The sequence below is a fragment of the Oncorhynchus gorbuscha genome, linkage group LG02 (assembly GCF_021184085.1).
Source record: "Oncorhynchus gorbuscha isolate QuinsamMale2020 ecotype Even-year linkage group LG02, OgorEven_v1.0, whole genome shotgun sequence".
Classification (NCBI taxonomy): Eukaryota; Metazoa; Chordata; class Actinopteri; order Salmoniformes; family Salmonidae; genus Oncorhynchus; species Oncorhynchus gorbuscha.
Genome location: NC_060174.1, coordinates 99,372,461 through 99,399,998, shown reverse-complemented (window position 1 = coordinate 99,399,998; position 27,538 = coordinate 99,372,461). Strand labels below are relative to the sequence as shown.

Here is a 27,538-nt window from a genome sequence, read left to right as displayed (position 1 = left end):
CACTTTTGGATAAATAGCGTGCCCAATTTCAACTTCCTGCTACTCATGCCAGGAATATAAGATATGCATATTATTAGTGGATTTGGATAGAAAACACTCTGAAGTTTCTAAAACTGTTTGAATCATGTCTGTGAGTATAACAGAACTTATGTAGCAGGCAAAACCCCGAGGACTAACCGTTAATTTTTTTGTCTGTTCACTGAGTTCTCATTGGCAAATGATATTTCTTAGGAACCTGTTTTAAGTTCCTACCGCTTTCACTGGATGTCACCAGTGTTTGGAATTTGGGTGAGGTTATTCATTTGTGCAATGCAGAAGTAGGCCGTCTAGGAACTGGGTAACACTGTTGAGAGTGCGCAAGACGTGAAAAGTAGCATGGTTTGTTGTCTTCCTGTATTGAACACTGATAGACCCGTCTACAATTTGATCGATCATTAACGTTTAAAATGACCTAAAGTTGTATTACAAAAGTAGTTTGAACTATTTTGGCAAAGTTTATAGGCAACTTTTGAAATATTTTGTAGTCACGTTGCGCATTTTGGAAGTTTTTCTGGATCAAACGCGCTTTATAAATTGACATTTGGATATATATGGATGGAATTAATCGAACAAAAGGACCCATTTTGATGTTTATGGGACATATTGGAGTGCCAACAAAAGAAGCTCGTCAAAGGTAATGCATGTTTTATATTTTATTTCTGCGTTTTGTGTAGTGCCTGCAGGGTTGAAATATGCTACCCTCTTTGTTGACTGTTGTGCTATCATCAGATAATAGATTCTTATGCTTTCGCCGAAAAGCCTTTTTAAAATCTGACATGTTGACTGGATTCACAACGAGTGTATCTTACATGTGTGATTTAATGAAAGTTTGAATTTTATATATATTTTTTGAATTTGCCGCACTGCATTTCTAATGGAATTTCGATATCGAGGAGGCACACAGTGGTTTTACACATTCAAGGAATCCTTCGCTCAGCTAAGCTGGTAACTCCAAAATAATATTTCTCATCTTGAGATTGTTCAAACAGACAACGTCCAAGTGGGTAACAGTTGTTGAAATTACATCATAGTAACGATGCAGAAACCGGTTGAAATTCTGCCCCCTGGTATATTTGTGCTCCACAGCATGGCAATGTTCTGATCAAATAAACATGTACTGTATAATTGGATTAGAATTGTTATTTGAAAGACCACTAATAACAACACTGCAGTACAGTGTATTAAAATGACATATCTTAGTCTTACCTTGGTCTTATTATATCAATGTTTTTATCAAATTAACATATTCAGTTAATTTAGGTATATGGCCAGTTAGAGGTAAACCGCCCCATTCATGAAAATGGTTTGCTCTTAAAGTCACGTGGTCGTGGCTTGCTATATTAAGCAGGCAGATAGGCATGGAGATATTAAATTATGTTCAATTGAACACTCAATTTGACACTCAATTTGCCCATTCTAAGTGACTGAGCGTGGTATGATTGTCGGTGCCAGGCGTGCCTGTTCCATCTCAAAAATGACCAGCCTCCTTGGCTTTTCACGCACAACAGTGTCTAAGGTTTTACCAAGAATGATGTGACAAAGAAAAAACATCCAGTTAGCGGAAGACCTGTGGGCGGAAACAACTCGTTGATGAGAGGTCGAAGGAGAATGGCAAGAATTGTGTAGGCTAACAGGCAGTCCACAAACAGGCAAATAATGGCTCAGTACAACTGAGGTGTGCAGAACGGCATCTCGGAACACATTTTTTTATTTATTTTACCTTTATTTAACCAGGCAAGTCAGTTAAGAACAAATTCTTATTTTCAATGACGGCCTAGGAACAGCGGGTTAACTGCCTGTTCAGGGGCAGAACGACAGATTTGTACCTTGTCAGCTCATAACTCGTTGGTCGTTGTCACGGCTGGGCTATTTCAGCAGACGACCACACTGGGTTCCATTTCTATCAGCGAAAAACAAGAAGAAGCACCTCCAATAGACAATTGAGGAGTAGAAAAACACTGTCTGGTCTGACGAATCCTGGATCCTGTTGTCATGCTGTTGGCAGTCAGGAGTTTGTGTAAGCAGCATAAGTCCATGGCCCCATCCTGCCTGTTTTCCTGGCACACGTTAGGTCCCTTTATACCATTTGAGCCACGTTTCCATGCCCAACTAATTCAGGCTGTTCTGGAGGCAAAGGGGGGTTTTATCCGGTACTACATGGGTGTACCTAATAAACCGTGTGTATAATTTTATCAGCATTATAGCTCACTCAAAAGAATAGCACTAACAACACTGCAATCCTGACTAATGCTCTGTGGGTTGTCTGTTTTGTACAGGGTTCCGGAACCTTCACCTGGATGACCAGATGACCCTGCTGCAGTGCTCCTGGCTGTTCCTCATGTCGTTCGGCTTGGGCTGGCGCTCCTACCAGCAGTGTAACGGGGGGATGTTGTGCTTCGCCCCTGACCTGGTTATTAATGAGTAAGTTCAGAGAGTCAGAGATGGAGAGGGGTCAGGAATACACCTAGAAGGGCTGTAGCTGACTGGGGGCACTGGAGATGAGAAAGGTCAGCCTGGGTGGTAGGTGGGTTTCTATGAATCACTAGTTAAACCCTCTTTATGATATGGATTGCCTGAATGAAACACTGATGCATATACAGTGCCTTGCGAAAGTATTCGGCCCCCTTGAACTTTGCGAACTTTTGCCACATTTCAAACATAAAGATATAAAACTCTATTTTTTTGTGAAGAATCAACAACAAGTGGGACACAATCATGAAGTGGAACGACATTTATTGGATATTTCAAACTTTTTTAACAAATCAAAAACTGAAAAATTGGGCGTGCAAAATTATTCAGCCCCCTTAATTAAGTTAAGACTTTGTAGCGCCACCTTTTGCTGCGATTACAGCTGTAAGTTGCTTGGTGTATGTCTCTATCAGTTTTGCACATCGAGAGACTGAATTTTTTTCCCATTCCTCCTTGCAAAACAGCTCGAGCTCAGTGAGGTTGGATGGAGAGCATTTGTGAACAGCAGTTTTCAGTTCTTTCCACAGATTCTCGATTGGATTCAGGTCTGGACTTTGACTTGGCCATTCTAACACCTGGATATGTTTATTTTTGAACCATTCCATTGTAGATTTTGCTTTATGTTTTGGATCATTGTCTTGTTGGAAGACAAATCTCCGTCCCAGTCTCAGGTCTTTTGCAGATTCCATCAGGTTTTCTTCCAGAATGGTCCTGTATTTGGCTCCATCCATCTTCCCATCAATTTTAACCATCTTCCCTGTCCCTGCTGAAGAAAAGCAGGCCCAAACCATGATGCTGCCACCACCATGTTTGACAGTGGGGATGGTGTGTTCAGGGTGATGAGCTGTGTTGCTTTTACGCCGAACATAACGTTTTGCATTGTTGCCAAAAAGTTCCATTTTGGTTTAATCTGCCCAGAGCACCTTCTTCCACATGTTTGGTGTGTCTACCAGGTGGCTTGTGGCAAACTTTAAACAACACTTTTTATGGATATCTTTAAGAAATGGCTTTCTTCTTGCCACTCTTCCATAAAGGCCAGATTTGTGCAATATACGACTGATTGTTGTCCTATGGACAGAGTCTCCCACCTCAGCTGTAGATCTCTGCAGTTCATCCAGGGTGATCATGGGCCTCTTGGCTGCATCTCTGATCAGTCTTCTCCTTGTATGAGCTGAAAGTTTAGAGGGACGGCCAGATCTTGGTAGATTTGCAGTGGTCTGATACTCCTTCCATTTCAATATTATCGCTTGCACAGTGCTCCTTGGGATGTTTAAATCTTGGGAAATCTTTTTGTATCCAAATCCGGCTTTAAACTTCTTCACAACAGTATCTTGGACCTGCCTGGTGTGTTCCTTGTTCTTCATGATGCTCTTTGCGCTTTTAACGGACCTCTGAGACTATCACAGTGCAGGTGCATTTATACTGAGACTTGATTACACACAGGTGGATTGTATTTATCATCATTAGTCATTTAGGTCAACATTGGATCATTCAGAGATCCTCACTGAACTTCTGGAGAGAGTTTGCTGCACTGAAAGTAAAGGGGCTGAATAATTTTGCACGCCCAATTTTTCAGTTTTTGATTTGTTAAAAAAGTTTGAAAGATCCAATAAATGTCGTTCCACTTCATAATTGTGTCCCACTTGTTGTTGATTCTTCACAAAAAATACAGTTTTGAATCTTTATGTTTGAAGCCTGAAATGTGGCAAAAGGTCGCAAAGTTCAAGGGGGCCGAATACTTTCGCAAGGCACTGTATATACAGTGTATTACATACAGTACCAGTCAAAAGTTTGGGCACACCTACTCATTCCAGGTTTTTTTTCTTTATTTTTACTATATTCTACATTGTAGAATAATAGTGAAGACCTCAAAACTATGAAATAACACGCATGGAATCATGTAGTAACCCAAAAGTGTTAAACAAGTAAAAATATATATTTTATATTTGAGATTCTTCAAAGTAGCCACCCTTTGCCTTGATGACAGCTTTGCACACTCTTGGCATTCTCTCAACCAGCTTAATGAGGTAGTCACCTGGAATGCATTTCAATTCACAGATGTGCCTTGTTTGTGTAATTTCTTTCCTTTTTATGCGTTTGAGCCAATCAGTTCTGTTGTGACAAGGTGGGGGTGGTATACAGAAGATAGGGCTATTTGGTAAAATACCAAGTTCATATTAGAAAAAGCCAAGGCTAGCTTTTTCAAGCAGAAATTTGCTTCCTGCAACACAAACTCAAAAAAGTTCTGTGACATTGTAAAGTCCATGGAGAATAAGAGCACCTCCTCCCAGCTGCCCACTGCACTGAGGATAGGAAACTCTGTCACCACCAATAAATCTACTATAATTGAGAATTTCAATAAACATTTTTCTACCCCTACCCCGGTCAACAGCGCTGCACCCCCCACAGCAACTCGCCTAAGTCTTCCCCATTTCTCCTTCTCCCAAATCCAGTCAGCTGATGTTCTGAAAGAGCTGCAAAATCTGGACCCTTACAAGTCAGCTGGGCTAGACAATCTGGACCCTTTCTTTCTAAAACTATCTGCCGAAATTGTTGTAACCCCTATTACTAGCCTGTTCAACCTCTTTCATGTCGTCTGAGATTCCCAAAGATTGGAAAGCAGCTGCGGTCATCCCCCTCTTTAAAGGGGGGACACTCTTGACCCAAACTGCTACAGACCTATATCTATCCTACCCTGCCTTTCTAAGGTCTTCAAAAGCCAAGTTAACAAACAGATCACCGACCATTTCAAATCCCACCGTACCTTCTCCGCTATGCAATCTGGTTTCAGAGCTGGTCATGGGTGCACCTCAGCCACGCTCAAGGTCCTAAACGATATCTTAACCGCCATCGATAAGAAACAATACTGTGCAGCCCTATTCATCGACCTGGCCAAGGCTTTCGACTCTGTCAATCACCACATCCTCATCGGCAGACTCAACAGCCTTGGTTTCTCAAATGATTGCCTCGCCTGGTTCACCAACTACTTCTCTGATAGATTTCAGTGTGTCAAATCTGAGGGCCTGTTGTCCGGGCCTCTGGCAGTCTCTATGGGGGTGTCACAGGGTTCAATTCTTGGGCCGGCTCTCTTCCCTGTATACATCAATGATGTTGCTCTTGCTGCTGGTGAGTCTCTGATCCACCTCTACGCAGACGACACCATTCTGTATACTTCTGGCCCTTCTTTGGATACTGTTAACAACCCTCCAGACGAGTTTCAATGCCATTACAACTCTCCTTCCGTGGCCTCCAACTGCTCTTAAATACAAGTAAAACTAAATGCATGCTCTTCAACCGATCGTTGCCTGCACCTGCCCCCCGTCCAGCATCACTACTTTGGACGGTTCTGACTTAGAATATGTGGACAACTACAAATACCTAGGTGTCTGGTTAGACTGTAAACTCTCCCTCCAGACTCATATAAAACATCTCCAATCCAAAGTTAAATCTAGAATTGGCTTCCTATTTCGCAACAAAGCATACTTCACCCATGCTGCCAAACATACCCTCGTAAAACTGACCATCTTACCGATCCTCGACTTCGGCGATGTCATTTACAAAATAGCCTCCAACACCCTACTCAACAAATTGGATGCAGTCTATTAGTGCCATCCGTTTTTGTCACCAAAGCCCCATATGCTACCCACCACTGCTACCTGTACACTCTCGTTGGCTGGTCCTCACTTCATACTCTTCAACAAACCCACTGGCTCCAGGTCATCTACAAGACCCTGCTAGGTAAAGTCCCGCCTTATCTCTGCTCGCTGGTCACCATAGCAGCACCCACCCGTAGCATGCGTTCCAGCAGGTATATGTCACTGGTCACCCCCAAAGCCAATTCCTCATTTGACCGCCTCTCCTTCCAGTTCTCTGCTGCCATTGACTGGAACGAACTACAACAATCTCTGAAACGACAGTCCATTACCTTAAGACAACATTTCAAGAATGGACCGCCACAGGAAAGGAAGACCCAGAGTTACCTCTGCTGCATAGGATAAGCTCATTTAGAGTTACCAGCCTCAGAAATTACAGCCCAAATAATTGCTTCACAGGGTTCAAGTAACAGACGCATCTCAACATCAACTGTTCAGGGGAGACTGTGTGAATCAGGCCTTCATTGTCGAATTGCTGTAAAGAAACCTATACTAAAGGACACCAATAAGAAGAAGATACTTACTTGGGCCAAGAAACACGAGGAATGGACATTAGACCAGTGGAAATCCTGTCCTTTTGTCTGATGAGTCCAAATTGAGATTTTTGGTTCCAATTGCTGTGTCTTGGTTCCAATTGCCGTGTGAGATGCAGAGTAGGTGAACGGATGATTTACGCATGTGTTGTTCCCACTGTGAAGCATGGAGGAGGTGCGATGGTGTAGGGGTGCTCTGCTGGTGAAACTGTCACTGATTTATTTAGAATTCAAGCCAAACTTAACCAGCATGGCTACCTCCAGGCTGTGTAAGGGCTATTTGGCCAATAAGGAGAGTGATGGAGTGCTGCATAGATGACCTGGCCTCTACAATCACCCAACTTCAACCTAAATGAGATGGTTTGGGATGAGTTGGACCGCAGAGTGAAGGAAAAGCAGCCAACAAGTGCTCAGCATATGTGGGAACTTCTTCAGGACTGTTAAAGCATTCCAGGTGAAGCTGGTTGAAAGAATGCCTTGATGACAGCATTGCACACTTTTGGCAAAGGGTGGCTTCTTTGAAGAATCACAAATAACACTTGTTTTGGTTACTACATGATTCCAAATGGTTTATTTCATAGTTCACTATTGTTTTCACTATTATTCTACAATGTAGAAAATAGTACAAAATAAATAAAAACCCTTGAATGAGTAGGTGTGTCCAAAACTTTGACTGGTACTGTATATATATCCTGGACAAAGTGAAGAGAAAGGACATACTGTGCATCCAATAAGGGCTGATTTCACAGCCCAGAGTGTCAACGCTCTGTTTCTCCAGCTGTATCATAGGCGGAACATTCATTACACTATGTCGATTGCAGATGGAAACAGGTGTTGATTATCGTGTGTGTGTGTGTGTGTGTGTGTCAGTGAGAGGATGAAGTTGCCATACATGACCGACCAGTGTGAGCAGATGCTGAAGATTTCCACTGAGTTTGTGAGGCTGCAGGTGTCCTATGACGAGTACCTGTGTATGAAAGTCCTACTGCTGCTCAGCACAGGTACAGTACAACATTTACAGTGATTCTTAGTTATACAGTATGATATGTATACTATGTTTTTCATTGTCATATTTGTAAAAGTATAACATAAAAATATTACCTGAATAAATTTAGTAATTTAGCAGGTGCTCTTATCCAGAGCGACTTAAAATAAATGCATTAATCTTAAAATGGCTAGTTGAGACAACCACATGCCGTGGGATTTAAGATAGATACTCTGAAGAGGTAGGGTTTGAGACGTTTTCAGAAGATGGGTAGGGACGTTTTCAGAAGATGACGTTAGGGAGAAGCTTGTTCCACCATTGGGGCGCCAGGACAGAGAAGAGCTGGACTGGGCTGAGCGGGAGCTGCCCCCCTGGAGATTTAAACAGTTATTCATTATAGCAGTCCAACACCGTTTGAAAGGAACAGGCTCCGGAAAAGCAGATGTTTGGACGTCTCAAAGTACAGAAGAGGAGTTAATCCAGACAGACAACTGAAGCTTCAGGTTTTCAATTAGCTTTGTACAAATGAGGCCTCGGTAAAAAAAGTCCCAGCATGACAAACCATTACCAAAACATATTTAAGCAGAAGACACTGCTTATTGACTGGGGAACAAAGCTTTTAAAGGCTTTCAAATTACTCAGTGAGTAGTGTTGAAAGGAGCACACACTTGTCTTTTGATTGCTTCTTAGGGACATTCAAATTACATTTACAGACAGAGCTGTGCTTTTTTTTTTAAACCAGTGAGCAATCAACCTTGATTTCCACTCACACAGGACTGACAGACATTTTCACGTTTTATTTTTGTCGCATCAATAATGATATTCACATAATTGGATCTGGAAATGTCAAGAGGACCATTTTAGACATATTGCCTGCTATTATAGACATGGGTCATTCCACAAAAATGTTGTCCCTTTTTTGCGTCCCTTTGCTATTTTAAATAGAAATTCTGAACCAATATTGAGTAAAAAAAATCAATGTAAAAAGTGTGCATTTTGACATGTCCTCCATGCTCCATTTGTGTCTTCTAGGAAGATTTTAACCCACTTAACCCCAAAATGTTTCCTAAGTTTTCACCATCAGTAACCACGTTTCCATCCAGTTTTTATGCGAGTAAGGTCATGTCGTATATAAAAGAAAAATATCATGACAGCTGTTAAGAACATTTCTTCATTTGAAATGGTGGGAACGTTTTGTGTCGGTAAAATGTATTATGCGAGAAATTGTTGTGGAAACGCCTTTAGATAAAACAAATTATGATGAAATTCACAGGGTGAAGAAAGTGCATGGTATGTATGCGCTTGATGCTCCTTTACAATAAATGTTGAGTGTCTTATTCTGGTGACATGATGTTCAATGCTTGATTGTTTTTATTTGTCAAAACGGCAATCTCATCATGTAGACTAGCCTACCCGCACTGTATCTGCGAGCTGTTGGCTAGAACACGTGCCAAGACCAGAGTAGGCCCATTTGCTATGTAACACAACAGTTTTTGTGACATCTGTTGATAGAGTTGAAAATGTGATGAAAACACATTGAACATTACACTTTTATTTGGTACATGAAAACTTAAGTGAAAAAGTAAATATTGTGTGCCCTACGTCATCACACACTGATTTGTATCTGCAACAAGTCAGTTGTGGGAAAATTTGTTTTTTTTAAAGCGTATTTTAGAATATTTGCATAAAATTCTGTCACCAATTGGATGGAAACCTAGCTACTGACTCTCTAACTGACCCTATTGGATGGAAACCTAGCTACTGACTCTCTAACTGACCCTATTGGACGGAAACCATAGCTACTGACTCTCTAAATGACCCTATTGGATGGAAACCTAGCTACTGACTCTCTAAATGACCCTATTGGATGGAAACCTAGCTACTGACTCTAACTGACTCTATTGGATGCAAACTTAGCTATTGCTATTGTAAAGCCTTAGTTTGTTGCTTTGACAGTCATTGTATTAGTTATCTGTCCCAAATGTGTAGGTCAATTAACCCTGTGAGGTGAACTGAACTTTAATATGGTGAAACTTGTTGTAAAAACCTAAAGAAACATTGAACATCTAATAGCCACATCATATTGTAAAAGCGGGTGAGCTTGTTCTACTCCTTTTGGCAATTTTTGTCTGGTGTTTTGTGCGGAAAACTGAGTGGGTTGAGAAAAACACTTCAACCCCATAGTTAGACTGGCTAGAAATATTTTAACAATAAAACAATTTTGTGAAGCTTGTATTCAATTGCCGCTTCCTGTTACACACAACTGTTATGCAGGTGAATGAGGACCCAAAAGCGACTTGGCGAAAACAGAGTCTTTATTCCAGTAAAGGAAATAGGCAATACTCCTAGACAAATCAGAGCAGAAAACAAAACATAAAAAACTAATTCCACTCGTAGTGACGAGGACAGACTGGAGACTCGACCATAAACTGCAGGTTGCCTCGGGAAGGCACCGACCGTAGCAGACCCAGACACCTGCTCACACGCAGCATCTGAGGGAAACAAGACACAGCACGGCGAACAATATACAAGGATCCGACAGGACAGAAACGGAAAACAAGGGGAGAAATAGGGACTCTAATCAGAGGAAAAGATAGGGAACAGGTGTGGAAAGACTAAATGATTGATTAGGGGAATAGGAACAGCTGGGAGCAGGAACGGAACGATAGAGAGAAGAGAGAGAGGGAGGGAGAGAGAAAAAAGGGAACGAACCTAAAAAGACCAGCAGGGGGAAAACGAACAGAAGGGAAAGCATAATGACAAGACAATATAAGACAAAACATGACAACAACAAGCTTCTATACCCCCTGTAACAAGGATTCATGGCAGATTTAACTAGTAATTACCAGTTGGAGGCTGAGTATGTGAGCAGAGTTGAGCGGTCGGAAATCCCGCTTATGGAGCGGTGCTCCAACGCTCCACGTCCCTTTCAACCGCTCCGCTAAAATCCGCTCCTCACTCACAGGAAAAAAAATGGCTGTTCCATATTACGTATACATATTGTGGATCGTTGTACAATGTATAGTCATTGTTTAAATCCATACAATCCAAAAATGGTGAAATCCCTCAATCTGACCAAGTTGCACCAATTCAGTGACCTTTGAGAAGTGTAACTACCCACCTATAGACATATCTCCTGTTAGTTGTGATTCACCGATATGAGGGCCACCATTGTTCCTGTTCCCAAGAAAGCTAAGGTAACTGAGCTAAATGACTACCGCCCTGTAGCACTCACTTCCGTCATCATGAAGTGCTTTGTGAGACTAGTCAAGGACCATATCACCTCCACCCTACCTGACACCCAATACCCACGCCAATTTGCTTACCGCCCCAATAGGTCCACAGACGACGCAATCACAGTGCACACTGCCTTAACCCACCTGGACAAGATGAATACCTATGTAAAAATGCTGTTCATCGATTAGAGCTCAGCATTTAACACCATAGTGATCCCAAGATGGCGTAGCAGTGTTTGTTTGTCCTCTCGTGTACTTTTTGTAATGTATTTATATTTCAATTTATTTTCAATCTCTTTTTGATTTTTAATTTGATTATACATTCCGGTAACCTGCCTCACCCAATGTGATACGGAATCGCTATTATTTTAAATTTTTCAGCTGTTCACCCGAACCCCACTCATACACGGCTAGAGCCCAATACTCCACCGGATCCTTGCTGTAAACTCTGGACCTTGGCACCGGATCACCGCTGCTACCGATTGGCTATAGTGGCTAATGCCACTGCCAAGAAGCTAGCACCAGTTAGCTGTGTTAGCCGTGAGCCAGGCGCATCTCCCGGCTAGCAAACTAAATTCTACAATACCTCTTTCGCCATCTGGCTTGGATTCTCTGTCAACACGGCACCCCTCCGCACCACCACGACTGGCGACGAATACTCCATCCGCTGTGCCTTCAACCGGCCTCCGTCGGAGCAGACGCTCCTACTATCCCCGGGCTACTAACTTTAAACGCTGTGTCACCCACATGCTAACGTAGTGGCGGCTTCCCTGTTCCATCGACTGCTGCCCCCTGGACACTATGATGACTTGGCTACATAGCTGATGCCTGCTGGACTGTCCATTAATCACGGTACTCCATTCTGTTTATTTATTTTTATCTGTCGGCCCCAGCCGCGAATTCAGGCTCTGTGTGTAGTAAATCCGACCCTCTCTGCCTAGTCATCACCATTTTACCTGCTGTTGTGTTAGCTGATTAGCTGTTGTTGTCTCATCTGTTGTTTTAGCTAGCACTCCCAATCAACACCTGCGATTACTTTATGCCTCGCTGTATGTCTCTCTCAAATGTCAATATGCATTCTATGCTGTTGTTCAGGTTAGTTAGCATTGTTTTAGTTTACAATGAGCCCCTAGTTCCACTCTTCATACCTCTGATACCTCCTTTGTCCCACCTCCCACACATGCGGTGACCTCACCCATTACAACCAGCATGTCCAGAGACACAACCTCTCTTATCATCACCCAGTGCCTGGGCTTACCTCTGCTGTACCCGCACCCCACCATACCCCTGTCTGCGCATTATTCCCTGAATATATTCTACCACGCCCAGAAATCTGCTCCTTTTATTCTTTGTCCCCAACGCTCTAGGCGACCAGTTTTGATAGCCTTTAGCCGCACCCTCATCCTACTCCTCCTCTGTTCCGCGGGTGATGTGGAGGTAAACCCAGACCCTGCATGTCCCCAGGCACCCTCATTTGTTGACTTCTGTGATCGAAAAAGCCTTGGTTTCATGCATGTCAACATCAGAAGCCTCCTCCCTAAGTTTGTTTTACTCACTGCTTTAGCACACTCTGCCAACCCTGATGTCCTTGCCGTGTCTGATTCCTGGCTTGGTAAGGCCACAAAAAATTCTGAGATTTCCATACCAAACTATAACATTTTCCGTCAAGATAGAACTGCCAAAGAGGGAGGAGTTGCAGTCTACTGCAGAGATAGCCTGCAAAGTAATGTCATACTTTCCAGTTCCATACCCAAACAGTTCGAACTTCTAATTTTAAAAATGATCTCTCCAGAAATAAGTCTCTCACTGTTGCCGCCTGCTACCGACCCCGCTCAGCTCCCAGCTGTGCCCTGGACACCATTTGTGAATGGATCGCCCCCCATCTAGCTTCAGAGTTTGTTCTGTTAGGTGACCTAAACTGGGATATGCTTAACACCCCGGCAGTCCTACAATCTAAGCTAGATGCCCTCAATCTCACACAAATCATCAAGGAACCCACCAGGTACAACCCTACAACCCTACATCTGTAAACAAGGGCACCCCCACGTTATCCTGACTTACTGGCCCTCCAAATACACCTCTGCTGTCTTCAATCAGGATCTCAGCGGTCACTGCCTCATTGCCTGTATCCGCTATGGGTCCGCAGTCAAACGACCACCCCTCATCACTGTCAAACGCTCCCTAAAACACTTCTGCGAGCAGGCCTTTCTAATCGAGCTGGCCCGGGTATCCTGGAAGGATATTGACCTCATCCCATCAGTTGAGGATGCCTGGTCATTCTTTAAAAGTAACTTCCTCACCATCTTAGATAAGCATGCTCCGTTCAAAAAATGCACAACTAAGAACAGATATAGCCCTTGGTTCACTCCAGACCTGACTGCCCTCGACCAGCACAAAAACATCCTGTGCCGGACTGCAATAGCATCGAATAGTCCCCGCGATATGCAACTGTTCAGGGAAGTCAGGAACGAATACACGCAGTCAGTCAGGAAAGCAAAGGCCAGCTTTTTCAAGAAGAAATTTGCATCCTGTAGCTCCAACTCCAAAACGTTCTGGGACACTGTAAAGTCCATGGAGAACAAGAGAACCTCCTCCCAGCTGCCCACTGCACTGAGGCTAGGTAACACGGTTACCACGGATAAATCCATGATAATTGAAAACTTCAACAAGCATTTCTCAACGGCTGGCCATGCCTTCCTCCTGGCTACTCCAACCTCGGCCAACAGCTCTGCCCCCCACCCGCAGCTACTCGCCCAACCCTTCCCAGCTTCTCCTTTACCCAAATCTAGATAGCAGATGTTCTGAAAGAGCTGCAAAACCTGGACCATACAAATCAGCTGGGCTTGACAATCTGGACACTCTATTTCTGAAACTATCCGCCGCCATTGTCGCAACACCTATTAACAGCCTGTTCAATCTCTCTTTCATATCGTCTGAGATCCCCAAGGATTGGAAAGCTGCCGCAGTCATCCCCCTCTTCAAAGGGGGAGACACCCTGGACCCAAACTGTTACAGATCTATATTCCATCCTGCCCTGCCTATCTAAGGTCTTCGAAAGCCAAGTCAACAAAGATCACTGACCATCTTGAATCCCACCGTACCTTCTCCGCTGTGCAATCTGGTTTCCGAGCCGGTCACGGGTGCACCTCAGCCACACTCAAGGTACTAAACGATATCATAACCGCCATTGATAAAAGACAGTACTGTGCAGCCGTTTTCATCGACCTGGCCAAGGCTTTCGACTCTGTCAATCACCATATTGTTATTGGCAGACTCAGTAGCCTCGGTTTTTCCAATGACTGCCTTGCCTGGTTCACCAACTACTTTGCAGACAGAGTTCAGTGTGTAAAATCGGAGGGCATGTTGTCCGGTCCTCTGGCAGTCTCTATGGGGGTGCCACGGGGCTCAATTCTCGGGCCGACTCTTTTTTCTGTATATATCAATGATGTTGCTCTTGCTGCGGGCGATTCCCTGATCCACCTCTACGCAGATGACACCATTCTGTATACTTCTGGCCCTTCCTTGGACACTGTGCTATCTAACCTCCAAACGAGCTTCAATGCCGTACAACACTCCTTCCGTGGCTGCCAACTGCTCTTAAACGCTAGTAAAACCAAATGCATGCTTTTCAACCGTTCACTGCCTGCACCCGCACGGCCGACTAGCATCACCACCCTGGATGGTTCCGACCTAGAATATGTGGACATCTATAAGTACCTAGGAGTCTGGCTAGACTGTAAACTCTCCTTCCAGACTCATATCAAACATCTCCAATCTAAAATCAAATCTAGAGTCGGCTTTCTATTTTGCAACAAAGCCTCCTTCACTCACGCCGCCAGTAAAACTGACTATCCTACCGATCCTCGACTTTGGCGATGTCATCTACAAAATAGCTTCCAATACTCTACTCAGCAAACTGGATGCAGTTTATCACTGTGCCATCCGTTTTGTTACTAAAGCACCTTATACCACCCACCACTGCAACCTGTATGCTCTAGTCGGCTGGCCCTCGCTACATGTTCGTCGCCAGACCCACTGGCTCCAGGTCATCTACAAGACTATGCTAGGTAAATCTCCACCTTATCTTAGTTCACTGGTCACGATGGCAACACCCACCTGTAGCACGCGCTCCAGCAGGTATATCTCATTGATCATCCCTAAAGCCAATGCCTTTCCTTCCAGTCCTCTGCTGCCTGTGACTGGAACGAATTGCAAAAATTGCTGAAGTTGGAGACTTATCTCCCTCACCAACTTTAAACATCGGCTATCTGAGCAGCTCACTGATCGCTGCAGCTGTACATAGTCCATCGGTAAATATCCCACCCAATTGACTTACCTCATCCCCATACTGTTTTTATTTATTTACTTTTCTGCTCTTTTGCACACCTGTATCTCTACCTGCACATGACCATCTGATCATTTATCATTCCAGTGTTAATCTGATAAATTGTAGTTCGCCTACTTCCTCATGCCTTTTGCACACAATGTATATAGACTCTTTTCTTTATTTATTTTTATTATTGACTTGTTTATTGTTTACTCCATGTGTAACTCTGTGTTGATGTCTGTTCACACTGCTATGCTTTATCTTGGCCAGGTCGCAGTTGTAAATTAGAACTTGTTCTAAACTAGCCTACCTGGTGAAATAAAGGTGAAATAAAATAAATAAATAGTACCCTCCAAACTCGACTCCGCCCTGTGCAACTGGGTCCTGGACTTCCTGACGGCCGCCCCCCATGTGGTGATGGTAGGTAACAACATCTCCACCCCGCTGATCCTCAACACCGGGTCCACAAGGGTGCATTCTCAGCCCTCTCCTGTACTCCCTGTTCACCCACGACTGCGTAGCCATGCACGCCTCCAACTCAATCATCAAGTTTGCAGACGACACTACAGTGGTAGGCTTGATTACCAACAGCGATGAGACGGCCTACAGGGAGGAGGTGAGGGCCCTCGGAGTATGATTTCAGGAAAATAACCTCACACTCAATGTCAACAAAACAAAGGAGATGATCGTGGACTTCAGGAAACAGCACCCCCCTATCCACATTGACGGGACAGTGGAGAGGGTGGAAAGTTTTAAGTTCCTTGGCGTACACATCACGGACAATCTGAAATGGTCCACCCACACAGACAGCGTGGTGAACAAGGCGTAGCAGCGCCTATTCAACCTCAGGAGGTCACCAAAAACACTCTCAAACTTTTACAGATGCACAATCGAGAGCATCCTGTCGGGTTGTATCACCGCCTGGTACGGCAGCTGCTCTGCCCATAACTGTAAGGCTCTCCAGAGAGTAGTGAGGTCTGCACAACGAATCACCGGGGGCAAACTGCCTGCCCTCCAGGACACCTACACCTGTCACAGGAAGGCCAAAAAGATCATCAAGGACAACAACCACCCGAGCCACTGCCTGTTCTCATCCAGAAGGTGCTTTTTTGTTTTAGATTCCGTCTCTCACAGTTGAAGTGTCCCTATGATAAAAATAGACGTTTACATGCCAGCAGCATACCACCCTGCATACCACTGCTGGCTTGCTTCTGAAGCTAAGCAGGGTTGGTCCTGGTCAGTTCCTGGATGGGAGACCAGATGCTGCTGGAAGTGGTGTTGGAGGGCCAGTTGGAGGCACTTTTTCCTCTGGTCTATAACAATATCCCAATGCTCCAGGGCAGTGATTAGGGACATTGCCCTGTGTCGGGTGCCGTCTTTTGGATGGGACGTTAAATAGGTGTCCTGACTCTCTGAGTTCATTAAAGACCCCATGGCACTTATTGTAAGAGTAGGGGTGTTAACCCCGGTGTCCTGGCTAAATTCCCAATCTGGCCCTCAAACCATCAGTCACCTAATAATCCCCAGTTTACAATTGGCTCATTCATCCCCCTCCTCTCCCCTGTAACTATTCCCCAGGTCGTTGCTGCAAATGAAAACGTGTTCTCAGTCAACTTACCTGGTAAAATAACGGATAAATAAATAAACATGCCTTGTAAGTACGAAACACTGCCGATTTTGCAGGTTATCAAATACTTGTTCTCCCCACTGTATTTCTCATCTGATAAGACAATTGGAGAGTATTTGACGATTTCCCACCTATGTTGTTTTGCATAATATCCATTGAGTGCGGTTTTGCCTGGGCCTAATTCCAAGATCCCAGAAGCCTGCAGTCAACGGTAGATCCTTCATCTGGCTCTCATCAGGGAAGAATGGGACGGCATAAAACCCATTGACGTTACCTGTGGTTCTGAATATTTTCCATTGACCTAATTGTGGTTGATATGGAAGGGGTGGGTGGTGTGTATGAGACCGTAGTGACAGGATAATGGGCAGTGTTCAGACTAGGAGACTCTGGGTCAAAAGAGACTCCTTCCTTACCGAGCGTAGCTGTAGGTCAGATTGTCTAGCGTGAATGTTGGTAGACGGATTGAGGTTACATCCCAAGCTTTTCATTATGGCTTTTTTGTAATGACGTAAGTACTATATTGACATACACTGCCTTAAATGCATGATGTGTAAAAGATTGTTTGTATGTTTTTCTCCCTCCCTCCCGCCCTCCTTCATTTGTGCTTACAGTACCAAAGGATGGATTGAAGAGCCAGGCTGTGTTTGATGAGATCCGCATGACCTACATCAAGGAGCTGGGGAAGGCCATCGTCAAGCGGGAAGAGAACTCCAGCCAGAACTGGCAGAGGTTCTATCAACTTACTAAGCTATTGGACTCCATGCAAGAGGTGAGACTGAGGCTGAACCCAGCCTACTCACACAGCAACACAACACCATTCACCAACACATGCCACTGTTTTCCAGGGACTTATGGAACCCAGGACTTCCTGGTAAACAATGGCAAGTGTTACTGCTTGGCCTATCCTGCCTAAATAAATACAACGAAAGAGTATCCCCATCCACAACACACACACACATATTACATCTTCTACTTGTCAACATACCAACAAATCAACCTGTTACAGAGTTCCAGTATGCATGATGAGCAGTTGAGACTGCACTGTTGTTGTTCTATGTGTATTTGTCAACCTCTTGAGTTAGAAGAGCTCATTAGAATGTGTCACAAGCTTCCTTTTCCAGCTATGCTATCAATGTGAAAGATGGCTTGACACTGTGCACTGTACCAAACAGTAGCTAAGCACCCTTGCATGTTGCTCTATTGTTGCCAATCTGCGCCTAGTGAAAGACCGCAAAAAAATACCCTGTTGTTTCCACAGATGGTGGGGGGTCTCCTGCAGATCTGTTTCTACACATTTGTGAATAAATCCCTGAGCGTGGAGTTCCCGGAGATGCTGGCTGAGATCATCAGCAACCAGTTACCGAAATTCAAAGATGGGAGCGTCAAGCCACTTCTGTTTCATGCCTTAAACCATGACACAATGCCTTAAAACCCCAGCCTCCCCTGCCTTCCGTCCTCTCGCCCGCCCGCCAGCCAGCCAGCCAGCCAGCCAGCCACACCCGCCTATTTTCCCTGCAGATGGCCCAGGACCCCCACCAGTACGGATTAATGTAGAGAGAGCATGCTCCTGAATCGGTTTCCCAGAGGACTCCGGTGGAGAAATAGAACTTGCAAAGGAGAATGACACAGTGACCGAGCGACAGGTCACAACCTAGACTGACCCTTCTGAATCAAACAAAAACTGTTCTGGAGTCGTGTTTAGACCATGAATCACTTCATAACAGTAGATTATTGTGAGATTGGAGGAATCAAATTTTACCAATGAAAAGAGATTCATATTTTGAATTGATTTTATGCATGCACACACTGGCTCTTTTTTTTACACAAGATTATCAGAAAAGGGAAAATGTGCCTTTTTTTGGTTTAGCTTTGCAGACTGTCTATAGCTATTCTTCTCAAACTGTCAAAAGCAAGTATTTTGCATAGGAATCTAATATAAACACTTTTGTATGCATTTCTATCTGTTAATCACAATGGTAGTTTCTGTTCTCTTAACAGCCATGTTTCTTTTCTCAAGTGGGCCTCTTAATGATCCCCAGAAGTGACCTAGCGAGAGTGAGCTCCTTATGTAAGGTAATCCCACATGTATGTCCAATTTCATTCTCCGCAACCTTTCGGTAGTTGTTATACTCAAAAGCATCAATAATGCTTTGTGGTATTAATTATTCATAAGGAGAATTTGGTTCCTGCCCATGTCTGGGCTTATGTCACATACAGAATGTCAGAATTCAACCGTGGGGAAAAAAGATTCACATTTGTTATAGGTGAAACATCAGTTCAACCTTTACAGTACCAGGCAAAAGTTGACACACTTATAGTCAGTCCAGGGTTTTTATTTATTTTTACTATTTTCTACAACAACAACAAAAATATACCAGTGAAAATCAGGTTGAGAGAATGTCAAGAGTGTGCAAAGCTGTCATCCAGGCAAAGTGTGGCTACTTTGAAGAATCTCAAATATAAAATCTATATATTTTTGGTTACTACAGGGAGATGGGATGGGAGTTTGCAGCAGTGGCTAATGATTGTCTGTGAGTGAGAGAGACAGAAAGTAATGACCTAATGATTGTCTGTGAGTGAGAGAGACAGAACGTAATGACCTGAACAAGTTTGTTCATATGATATGAAAACGGAAGTATTTATTTTCAAAGTTGTCAAACCCTATTTCTTATGATGCGTGAAGCTGAGTTTGAGAGCATACGCACAGTCACTATTCTCTGGGAGTTGCAAATTCTGTCAAATGTCACAAGCTCTTCAGTTTGGCCCCTTTTACCACCACCTGTATGTATTATACTAGTGCCAAACCAGAACTGTGTCATTGTTTTGCTGTCCAAGCATTATTATTCTATGCTTCAGGGTGCTCATTTTATAAAAAATATTATTGGGTAAAAATATTAAGTACACCAGCTAAACGAGGAATACAAGTATTGATTGTTGTTCACTAGATCATGTAAATGTTTTCAAGCCATTTTGTATACTTGTACTCTGAGACTCTTGAACTTGCAATGGTGTTTTGTAATGCTATCAAAGTATGGTGACCTGCACATTTCCCTGTGAAAAGGAAGTTCGCAGTCCCCGCTAGAAGTCATTCTCGCTCTCTTGAGGTAATCGCCAAACACCAGCTTATGCACAAAGTAACATGGCTTTTGGAGTGCAAGTGCAGAATCATTGCTATAAGGCTTTCTACTTGGCCTTATTCCAACTTCTAAGCTCCTTCTTCGTAATCATTATGCCAGGATTGTTAACAATGGCAGCCATGTGGTCTAACTACCTCATGTAGTCATCCTTTCAGTCAGACTGCTGGAATGACCACGTGAGATGGATCCCCTGGTGATTGCTCTCTGTGCGTGTTTTGGGGGGGAGATTGACATATTTTGGTTTACTTTCACGTAGTGTTAGAGGACTGTCTCTGGTCTGGTCTTCGATTGGTCAAGCCAGCTTGATCATATCCTAATGATCACTGTATTGCCGTAGACGTACGTACATATAGGGTAACATCCCCTGAAGTTTTGATTAATACATGTTTCATGACAACTTTTGACAGAATACCTGTATATTCCTATACAAATGTTTTTTTGTTTTTTCCAAACAAGTTTCACTTAAGGCCTTGCGAAAGGGAGACAGAGAGCCATATAAACATGTGGGTTTAAATTCAGGAAAACTTAACTGTCAATGCTTTTGAAAATGGATTTCTTTTAAAACCATTTTCAGTAATTTTGAATATCAGTTTGATCCTCTTTGATATGAATAATTTTACTGTCTTTTTGTGCATTTGATGAGTAAGACAGTAATTGTTTTATTTTTTCTGTTGGTTTGTGTTTGACAAAGATAAATGTATTGCATATGTACTTAGAAAGTGTTAATAAGTTGTCTGACTAAATATAAATTCTATAAATCAATGGGAAAGATTATATGAAAGACCACTTTGTTTTAGAAAATGTGGGTTTTGGGAGGGGATGAAGGACTGGAGTATATTTTGTATAGTGCAACAGAGTTGCCAAAGCAGAGAGATCAGAAGTATTCAAGCAGCCAGTTACATTTACAGTAGCACTTATTATCCAATTATAGTACCTATTTTTAAATATATTTTGTAATGGTCTAGGCTTTGGTCTCTTGTATATTGCTGTGAGGATTAACCAGTCATTTAAAAATAGATTTAAAAAAAGGTATTTGTGTGAAAGTAATCTACCAGAGAATTTGCACTACCACGTTTCATAATAAATAGGAAAGGAGGTAGGTCTGTACTCAAGTCTTTGCAGTGAAAGAAAATAAATTGTCGTTTTTCACTGCCAACACTAAATATTGACCTGCCTCATTTCAGAGTGATTTGTTTTGGTCTACGAACCACAAAACGGCCTACAAGAATCTACAAATATATGTTAATTCACTACCTCATCTCAACCTCATACTGGTTGAGAGAGTATTTTCTGTATAAAATACATGCAAATAGTATCTTTAAAGATTGAGGGTAGATCATATTTCACTGGTATATGGCTTTCATTAAAGTCTGTTCTGTTTGTATTTCAGTTCTGTACATGTAATCCAAATGTAAAGAATATATACATTGTCTATTTGTTTACAAAATAGTTTGTATTACCGCTGTCAATGTCAATATTTTCACCAATTTGATTAAATGTTGGACTAAAATGTCTGTAGTTCTGGTTGCTCTAGTTTCACTTCACGACCTCCTAGATGATTATCAAATGTTTCTCCAGATAAACCTGTTCATAAAATAAAAGATTGCTCAATCATTTCTCAAGTCATTTCTTAGGCCTCCAAATTTGTCTTGATGAATGACACATTTTTCTTAACTCTGTTTGTTGGATGACATCAGACATACAATTTAACAGGAACTTCAAAGGAAATTACAATTTCAATATCACTGTGTATAAAATGTTTTGACTCCATCAAACTTTCTGGAGCTGGGAACCTGTTCACCACCTGAGGAAATATTTGAGAAATGACCGTAAGCCTATTCCGTGTTCAACTTCTAAAGGGCTTACGTTGCTAACATAGCTGGTTTGAAGTCACTGTGAGGTCATGGATGGGAGTTATCTGGAGCATTATAAACCGGGTAGTTTGAGATCTGGATGCTGATTGGCTAAAAACAGTGGTGAAATCAGACAATATATCACAGTATGATGCAAAATCTTTTGTTTACTGTTCTACTAGTTACCTAATAACCTTGGCAACCAGTTTCTAATACCAATAAGGCACCTCAGGGGTTTGTGGTACAGTATATGGCCAACATACTGTACCACAGCTAAGGCATGTATGAAGGCACTCCAAGTTGCGTTGTGCTTAACAGCCCTTAGCCGTGGTATATTATTGACCCTATACAACACCCCCTCGGGCCTTATTGATTGAATCTACCACCTCCGTGATTAGGTCCATTTTTAATTGAGGTGAACTGTCATTTTAATATCAGCCAGCTTAGTTATCATATTCATCGTCTGGCCAGGGTTAAAATTATTTGGGCACAATTTATCAAAACCTTTTGCAACGGAAAACAAAAATGAGTGCATAACAAATACAACCCAGGTCTGTCTTGGCTTCAATACTCTACACTACAGGTGTCAAATGTATCCACAGAAGGTGGGGTTTTCCTTTCAATTAAGACCTACACAACCAGGTGATGGGGAGTTCCTTACTAATTAGTGGCCTTAATCAATCAAGTACAAAGGGGGAGCAAAAACACGCAGACACTCGGCCCTCTGCGGAATGAGTTGGAATTCCCTTTATTTTGAATACGTTTTTTCATATCGAAAATTGTTATATTAGGGTTGTCTACTCAGAACCAGTAGCGGTGCGTGGGTAAAATCACTGCAGATGTGATATACCACACCTTTGTTTCATCACAAAATAGGAGAGCAACCTCTGTCCAGTAACAGACAGTTACATGACTTACAGCATGGTCAAGCAAGTTAATGTTTCTGACATTTTTGGACCACTAAACAACTATTGATTTAGAACCATGGAGTTACCACAAGTGGCAAAGAAAACAGCAGCTACCTCCACTATAAAGACACTATTTCAATTTCAATGTCATTAAATCACCTCTGCTTAGTCTAATATAGTGACAACTAAATAATACCAAAAACAATTTGGTTCAATGTAAACGAAACATGATGTGGCTGTCCATGGTTCTGATTCCTCTGTGTTTGTGCAAGTAGAAAAACATGTTGACTCACCCTACTTGTAGAGAAACGCCAATGCCATCCTCTCTTCCAAGTTGACGAAACGGTCTGTCACTCTGTCATACAGTACACGTTTTAATTTCTTGTCCTAGGGTACCTGGCTAAAATTCTTGTTCGGCTAACTTCCTTTCATGGACGTTAGCTCGTTAACATTAGCATTCTACATCTAGCTACATATTCAATTTCCATCCTCTCAGGCCAGAGGCACAATGTATGAATTAATGGTTGGATCAGAATAGTCATTATAATCATTGGCCAGTACGGATAATTAAGGAAAACCACAAGTCTAAATCCCTATTTCCATCCATGGCTAATTTAGGAAAGGGACCATTTGGCTAGCTGGCCGTCGGAGGACAACTCGGCTAGCTGGCCGTCGGAGGACAACTCGGCTAGCTGGCCGTCGGAGGACAACTCGGCTAGCTGGCCGTCGGAGGACAACTCGGCTAGCTGGCCGCCGGAGGACAACTCGGCTAGCTGGCCGCCGGAGGACAACTCGGCTAGCTGGCCGCCGGAGGACAACTCGGCTAGCTGGCCGTCGGAGGACAACTCGGCTAGCTGGCCGTCGGAGGACAACTCGGCTAGCTGGCCGTCGGAGGACAACTCGGCTAGCTGGCCATCGGAGGACAACTCAACGAGATGCAACAATTCTATTTTTTCTGTCACCGACGTATGCTCTCGATGGGATTTGATAGAAGCCAAATTAAAGCTGGCTTCTCTTGACACTTTTTTTGGTGCACCAGGACCATACACAGTTGAGCTCGTTCAGTTTAGCTCAAAGCTACGGTTGGCAACAATGTCATACTCGTTTGGACCAGACAGCATCAGATAAATGGCCTACATGTAGAGAGACACAGAGGAGCTCTTTCACTCACTCAGATGCTTTCTCCTGTGAGATACATTCAGCCTCTTGTAAACTGAAGGAAAATTATGAAACAGACTAAATATATATATTTAAAAAAAAATCATAATCTTGGAAAGAAATGTGGGGTTCCCTTGGCATCCATTATGACATGCCAGTGCTCAGAATAGGTCTATAAAATCCAAGGCATTAAGACATTTATTTTTACTTTTATTTAACCAGGCAAGTCAGTTAAGAACAAATTCTTATTTTCAATGATGGCCTAGGAACAGTGGGTTAACTGCCTTGTTCAGGGGCAGAACGACAGATTTGTACCTTGTCAGCTCGGGGATTTGGACTTGCAACCTAGTCCAATGCTCTAACCACCTAGGCTACCCTGCCGCATGAAGAAACTAGGACAGATCTGCGAGTTCAATGTTGGTCTTTAATAGATTATCTTCTATACAACCTTGTTCATGATTAATTTGATCAGAAAGAATATTCAGGCTCCCAATGGACAGGAAATCAATGACACAAAAAATGTAGCAACTAAGATGCTAAAAAACAAATCAGTTAATATGCTACAATACAAAATGTCATACTTAGAAAATGATACCTTATCAAATGTATTTACAATGTTAATACACTCTAAAACAATACAGTTCAGATCTCAGCTTTGAAAATGTATATAAATAACATAAGTGGTCTAGTTTCACATTAAAACATTTTTTACACTCTACCTGTTAAGAAAAAAAAGAAAAAAATTCAGTTCATGAAAACAGTTCAGTTAACTTTCTAGGTTTTTTGAGACAATTTCACCCAGTAGTTCCATTTTATTAAATAAAAAAAGCTATTAAATGTGTGTAACCGGGAGTTAATATATGCTCCCACAGCTGTACTGTTTGGTACAACAGCAGCTGTGGTCTATTTTGTCTAGGGGAATACCGGGTTGCCAATGCAAGGCGCTTACATTTATAGCGATACTCGCTGAAAAATACCCCCCTATCATTTAGAGATGAAAGCCCCCCACACAGTCAACTCCATTCATTGTGACATTTGACATTTTAGCAGACGCTCCAGAGCTATTTACAAGAGCAATTAGGGTTAAGTGCCTTGCTCAAGGGCACAACAGACTTTTCATCTAGTCAGATTGTGGATTCAAACCAACGACCATTGGGTTACTGGGCCAACGCTCTTAACCGCTAGGCTACCAGCCGCCCTGTTCCTACAGGCAGTACACAGGAAGAGAAGTTGGACAGCAGTCCAAACCTCAGACCAATTACTTTTTTCCCGCCCCAAAATGGAAACGTATTCCTAAATTCCAACAACTGATAATAGAAGATACTAAAAGCAGTGGCAGTGCAATTCAATGAACAGGGGAATGAGCTTTTGTAGCAACAAAGCAAAAAACACACACACGCACGCATGCACGCACGCACACACACACAGTCTGCTGCTGAATTCCAGATTCATGACCATGCACAGCAGGGAGCACTCTGTGCTCCAGACTTCCAATAAGCTGCAGGGAAACAGTGCAGCTGCGTGGTCTCTCCAGTTCAGTCCTGATCCAGGACTACACAAACTCCACATAGTTCTCCGGTATCAGGCCCGTCCTGCCGTCCAGGGTACCTTCCAGCCAGCCTGGCTCCCTGGAGGAATGAACTGAGGGATGAGAGACAGATGCACATAGCTGAGCTGTTCTCAACCGTTGACCGCCTCTCATGTTATCCAACAGAACATTAGATATTCCTCATTTGAAAGCAGAGACCAATATGGTGAGTAGCTACTGACAGCTGGGACAGTGGCACTCTGGTGGTTATGGGAAGAATCAGAGGGGGGTGACACACACCACTGCATACTTCTTGAGAAGGTGGTATAAGATGAACAAGACCCCAGTGTGCAACTGTGACCCCTAGCAGCATTGATGACCCCTAGCAGCATTGATGACCGCTAGCAGCATTGATGACCCAAGCCACAATGAAAACATGAAGCTCCATTACAGGCTGGCTGTAGATACAATTTACATAAGGGGTCATTGCAATTACATACATTATTGAAAATGTATCAGTCCATAGGTCTGTGTTCTCTATATTTTTAAAACAAAAAAAAAACCTATAAACAAAATATAGCACTGAGAAATGACAGGTTACTCAGAGAGTTGACAGGTTACTCAGAGAGTTGACAGGTTATTCAGAGAGTTGACAGGTTATTCAGAGAGTTGACAGGTTATTCAGAGAGTTGACAGGTTATTCAGAGAGTTGACAGGTTATTCAGAGAGTTGACAGGTTATTCAGAGAGTTGACAGGTTATTCAGAGAGTTGACAGGTTAGTCAGAGTTGACAGGTTAGTCAGAGAGTTGACAGGTTATTCAGAGAGTTGACAGGTTACTCAGAGAGTTGACAGGTTACTCAGAGAGTTGACAGGTTACTCAGAGAGTTGACAGGTTGCTCAGAGAGTTGACAGGTTATTCAGAGATTTGACAGGTTATTCAGAGATTTGACAGGTTATTCAGAGAGTTAACAGGTTATTCAGAGATTTGACAGGTTATTCAGAGATTTGACAGGTTTTCAGAGAGTTGGCAGGTTATTCAGAGAGTTGACAGGTTTTCAGAGAGTTGACAGGTTATTCAGAGAGTTGACAGGTTACTCAGAGAGTTGACAGGTTACTCAGAGTTGACAGGCTATTCAGAGAGTTGACAGTTTATTCAGAGAGTTGAGAAGAGAACTTCTGCACATAAATGAGTGTGAAAACTCACTTGTTCTATTCAATCCGTATTGTGGAAGTTAAGCGTTAAAGCGCAATTGACATTTTAAGGCAATCAAATTTCACAGTAAACACTGCATATGTCCAAAATTATTCAGCCCCTTTACTTTCAGTGCAGCATACTCTCTCCAGAAGTTCAGTGAGGATCTCTGAATGATCCAATGTTGACCTAAATGACTAATGATGATTAATACAATCCACCTGTGTGTAATCAAGTCTCCGTATAAATGCACCTGCACTGTGATAGTCTCAGAGGTCCGTTAAAAGCGCAGAGAGCATCATGAAGAACAAGGAACACACCAGGCAGGTCCGAGATACTGTTGTGAAGAAGTTTAAAGCCGGATTTGGATACAAAAAGATTTCCCAAGCTTTAAACATCCCAAGGAGCACTGTGCAAGCGATACTATTGAAATGGAAGGAGTATCAGACCACTGCAAATCTACCAAGACCTGGCCGTCCCTCTAAACTTTCAGCTCATACAAGGAGAAGACTGATCAGAGATGCAGCCAAGAAGCCCATGATCACTCTGGATGAACTGCAGAGATCTACAGCTGAGGTGGGAGACTCTGTCCATAGGACAACAATCAGTCGTATATTGCACAAATTTGGCCTTTATGGAAGAGTGGCAAGAAGAAAGCCATTTCTTAAAGATATCCATAAAAAGTGTCGTTTAAAGTTTGCCACAAGCCACCTGGGAGACACACCAAACATGTGGAAGAAGGTGCTCTGGTCAGATGAAACCAAAATTGAACTTTTTGGCAACAATGCAAAATGTTATGTTTGGCGTAAAAGCAACACAGCCCATCACCCTGAACACACCATCCCCACTGTCAAACATGGTGGTGGCAGCATCATGGTTTGGGCCTGCTTT

At 42.8% G+C, this 27,538-nt stretch overlaps 2 protein-coding genes across 6 annotated transcripts in view; one reads left to right on the top strand and one right to left on the bottom strand.

Annotated features, from left to right (window-relative positions):
- LOC124014148 (glucocorticoid receptor) overlaps positions 1-21,620 on the top strand; it is a 112,960-nt gene extending 91,340 nt beyond the window's left edge. For all 3 annotated transcript variants that reach the window (XM_046328903.1, XM_046328911.1, XM_046328894.1), the window contains 4 exons: positions 2,316-2,460; positions 7,565-7,695; positions 17,481-17,638; positions 18,128-21,620. In XM_046328903.1, coding sequence (XP_046184859.1) covers positions 2,316-2,460; positions 7,565-7,695; positions 17,481-17,638; positions 18,128-18,298 — 605 coding nt within the window. In that variant the 3' untranslated portion in view covers positions 18,299-21,620. The remainder of the gene's footprint in view (positions 1-2,315; positions 2,461-7,564; positions 7,696-17,480; positions 17,639-18,127) is intronic.
- A 2,709-nt stretch (positions 21,621-24,329) lies between these two features.
- Positions 24,330-27,538, bottom strand: part of LOC124014129 (rho GTPase-activating protein 26-like) — a 173,781-nt gene continuing 170,572 nt past the window's right edge. For 2 of the 3 annotated variants that reach the window (XM_046328882.1, XM_046328866.1), the window contains one exon: positions 24,330-25,566. In XM_046328882.1, coding sequence (XP_046184838.1) covers positions 25,478-25,566 — 89 coding nt within the window. In that variant the 3' untranslated portion in view covers positions 24,330-25,477. The remainder of the gene's footprint in view (positions 25,567-27,538) is intronic. The other variant, XM_046328875.1, reaches the window with a different exon arrangement.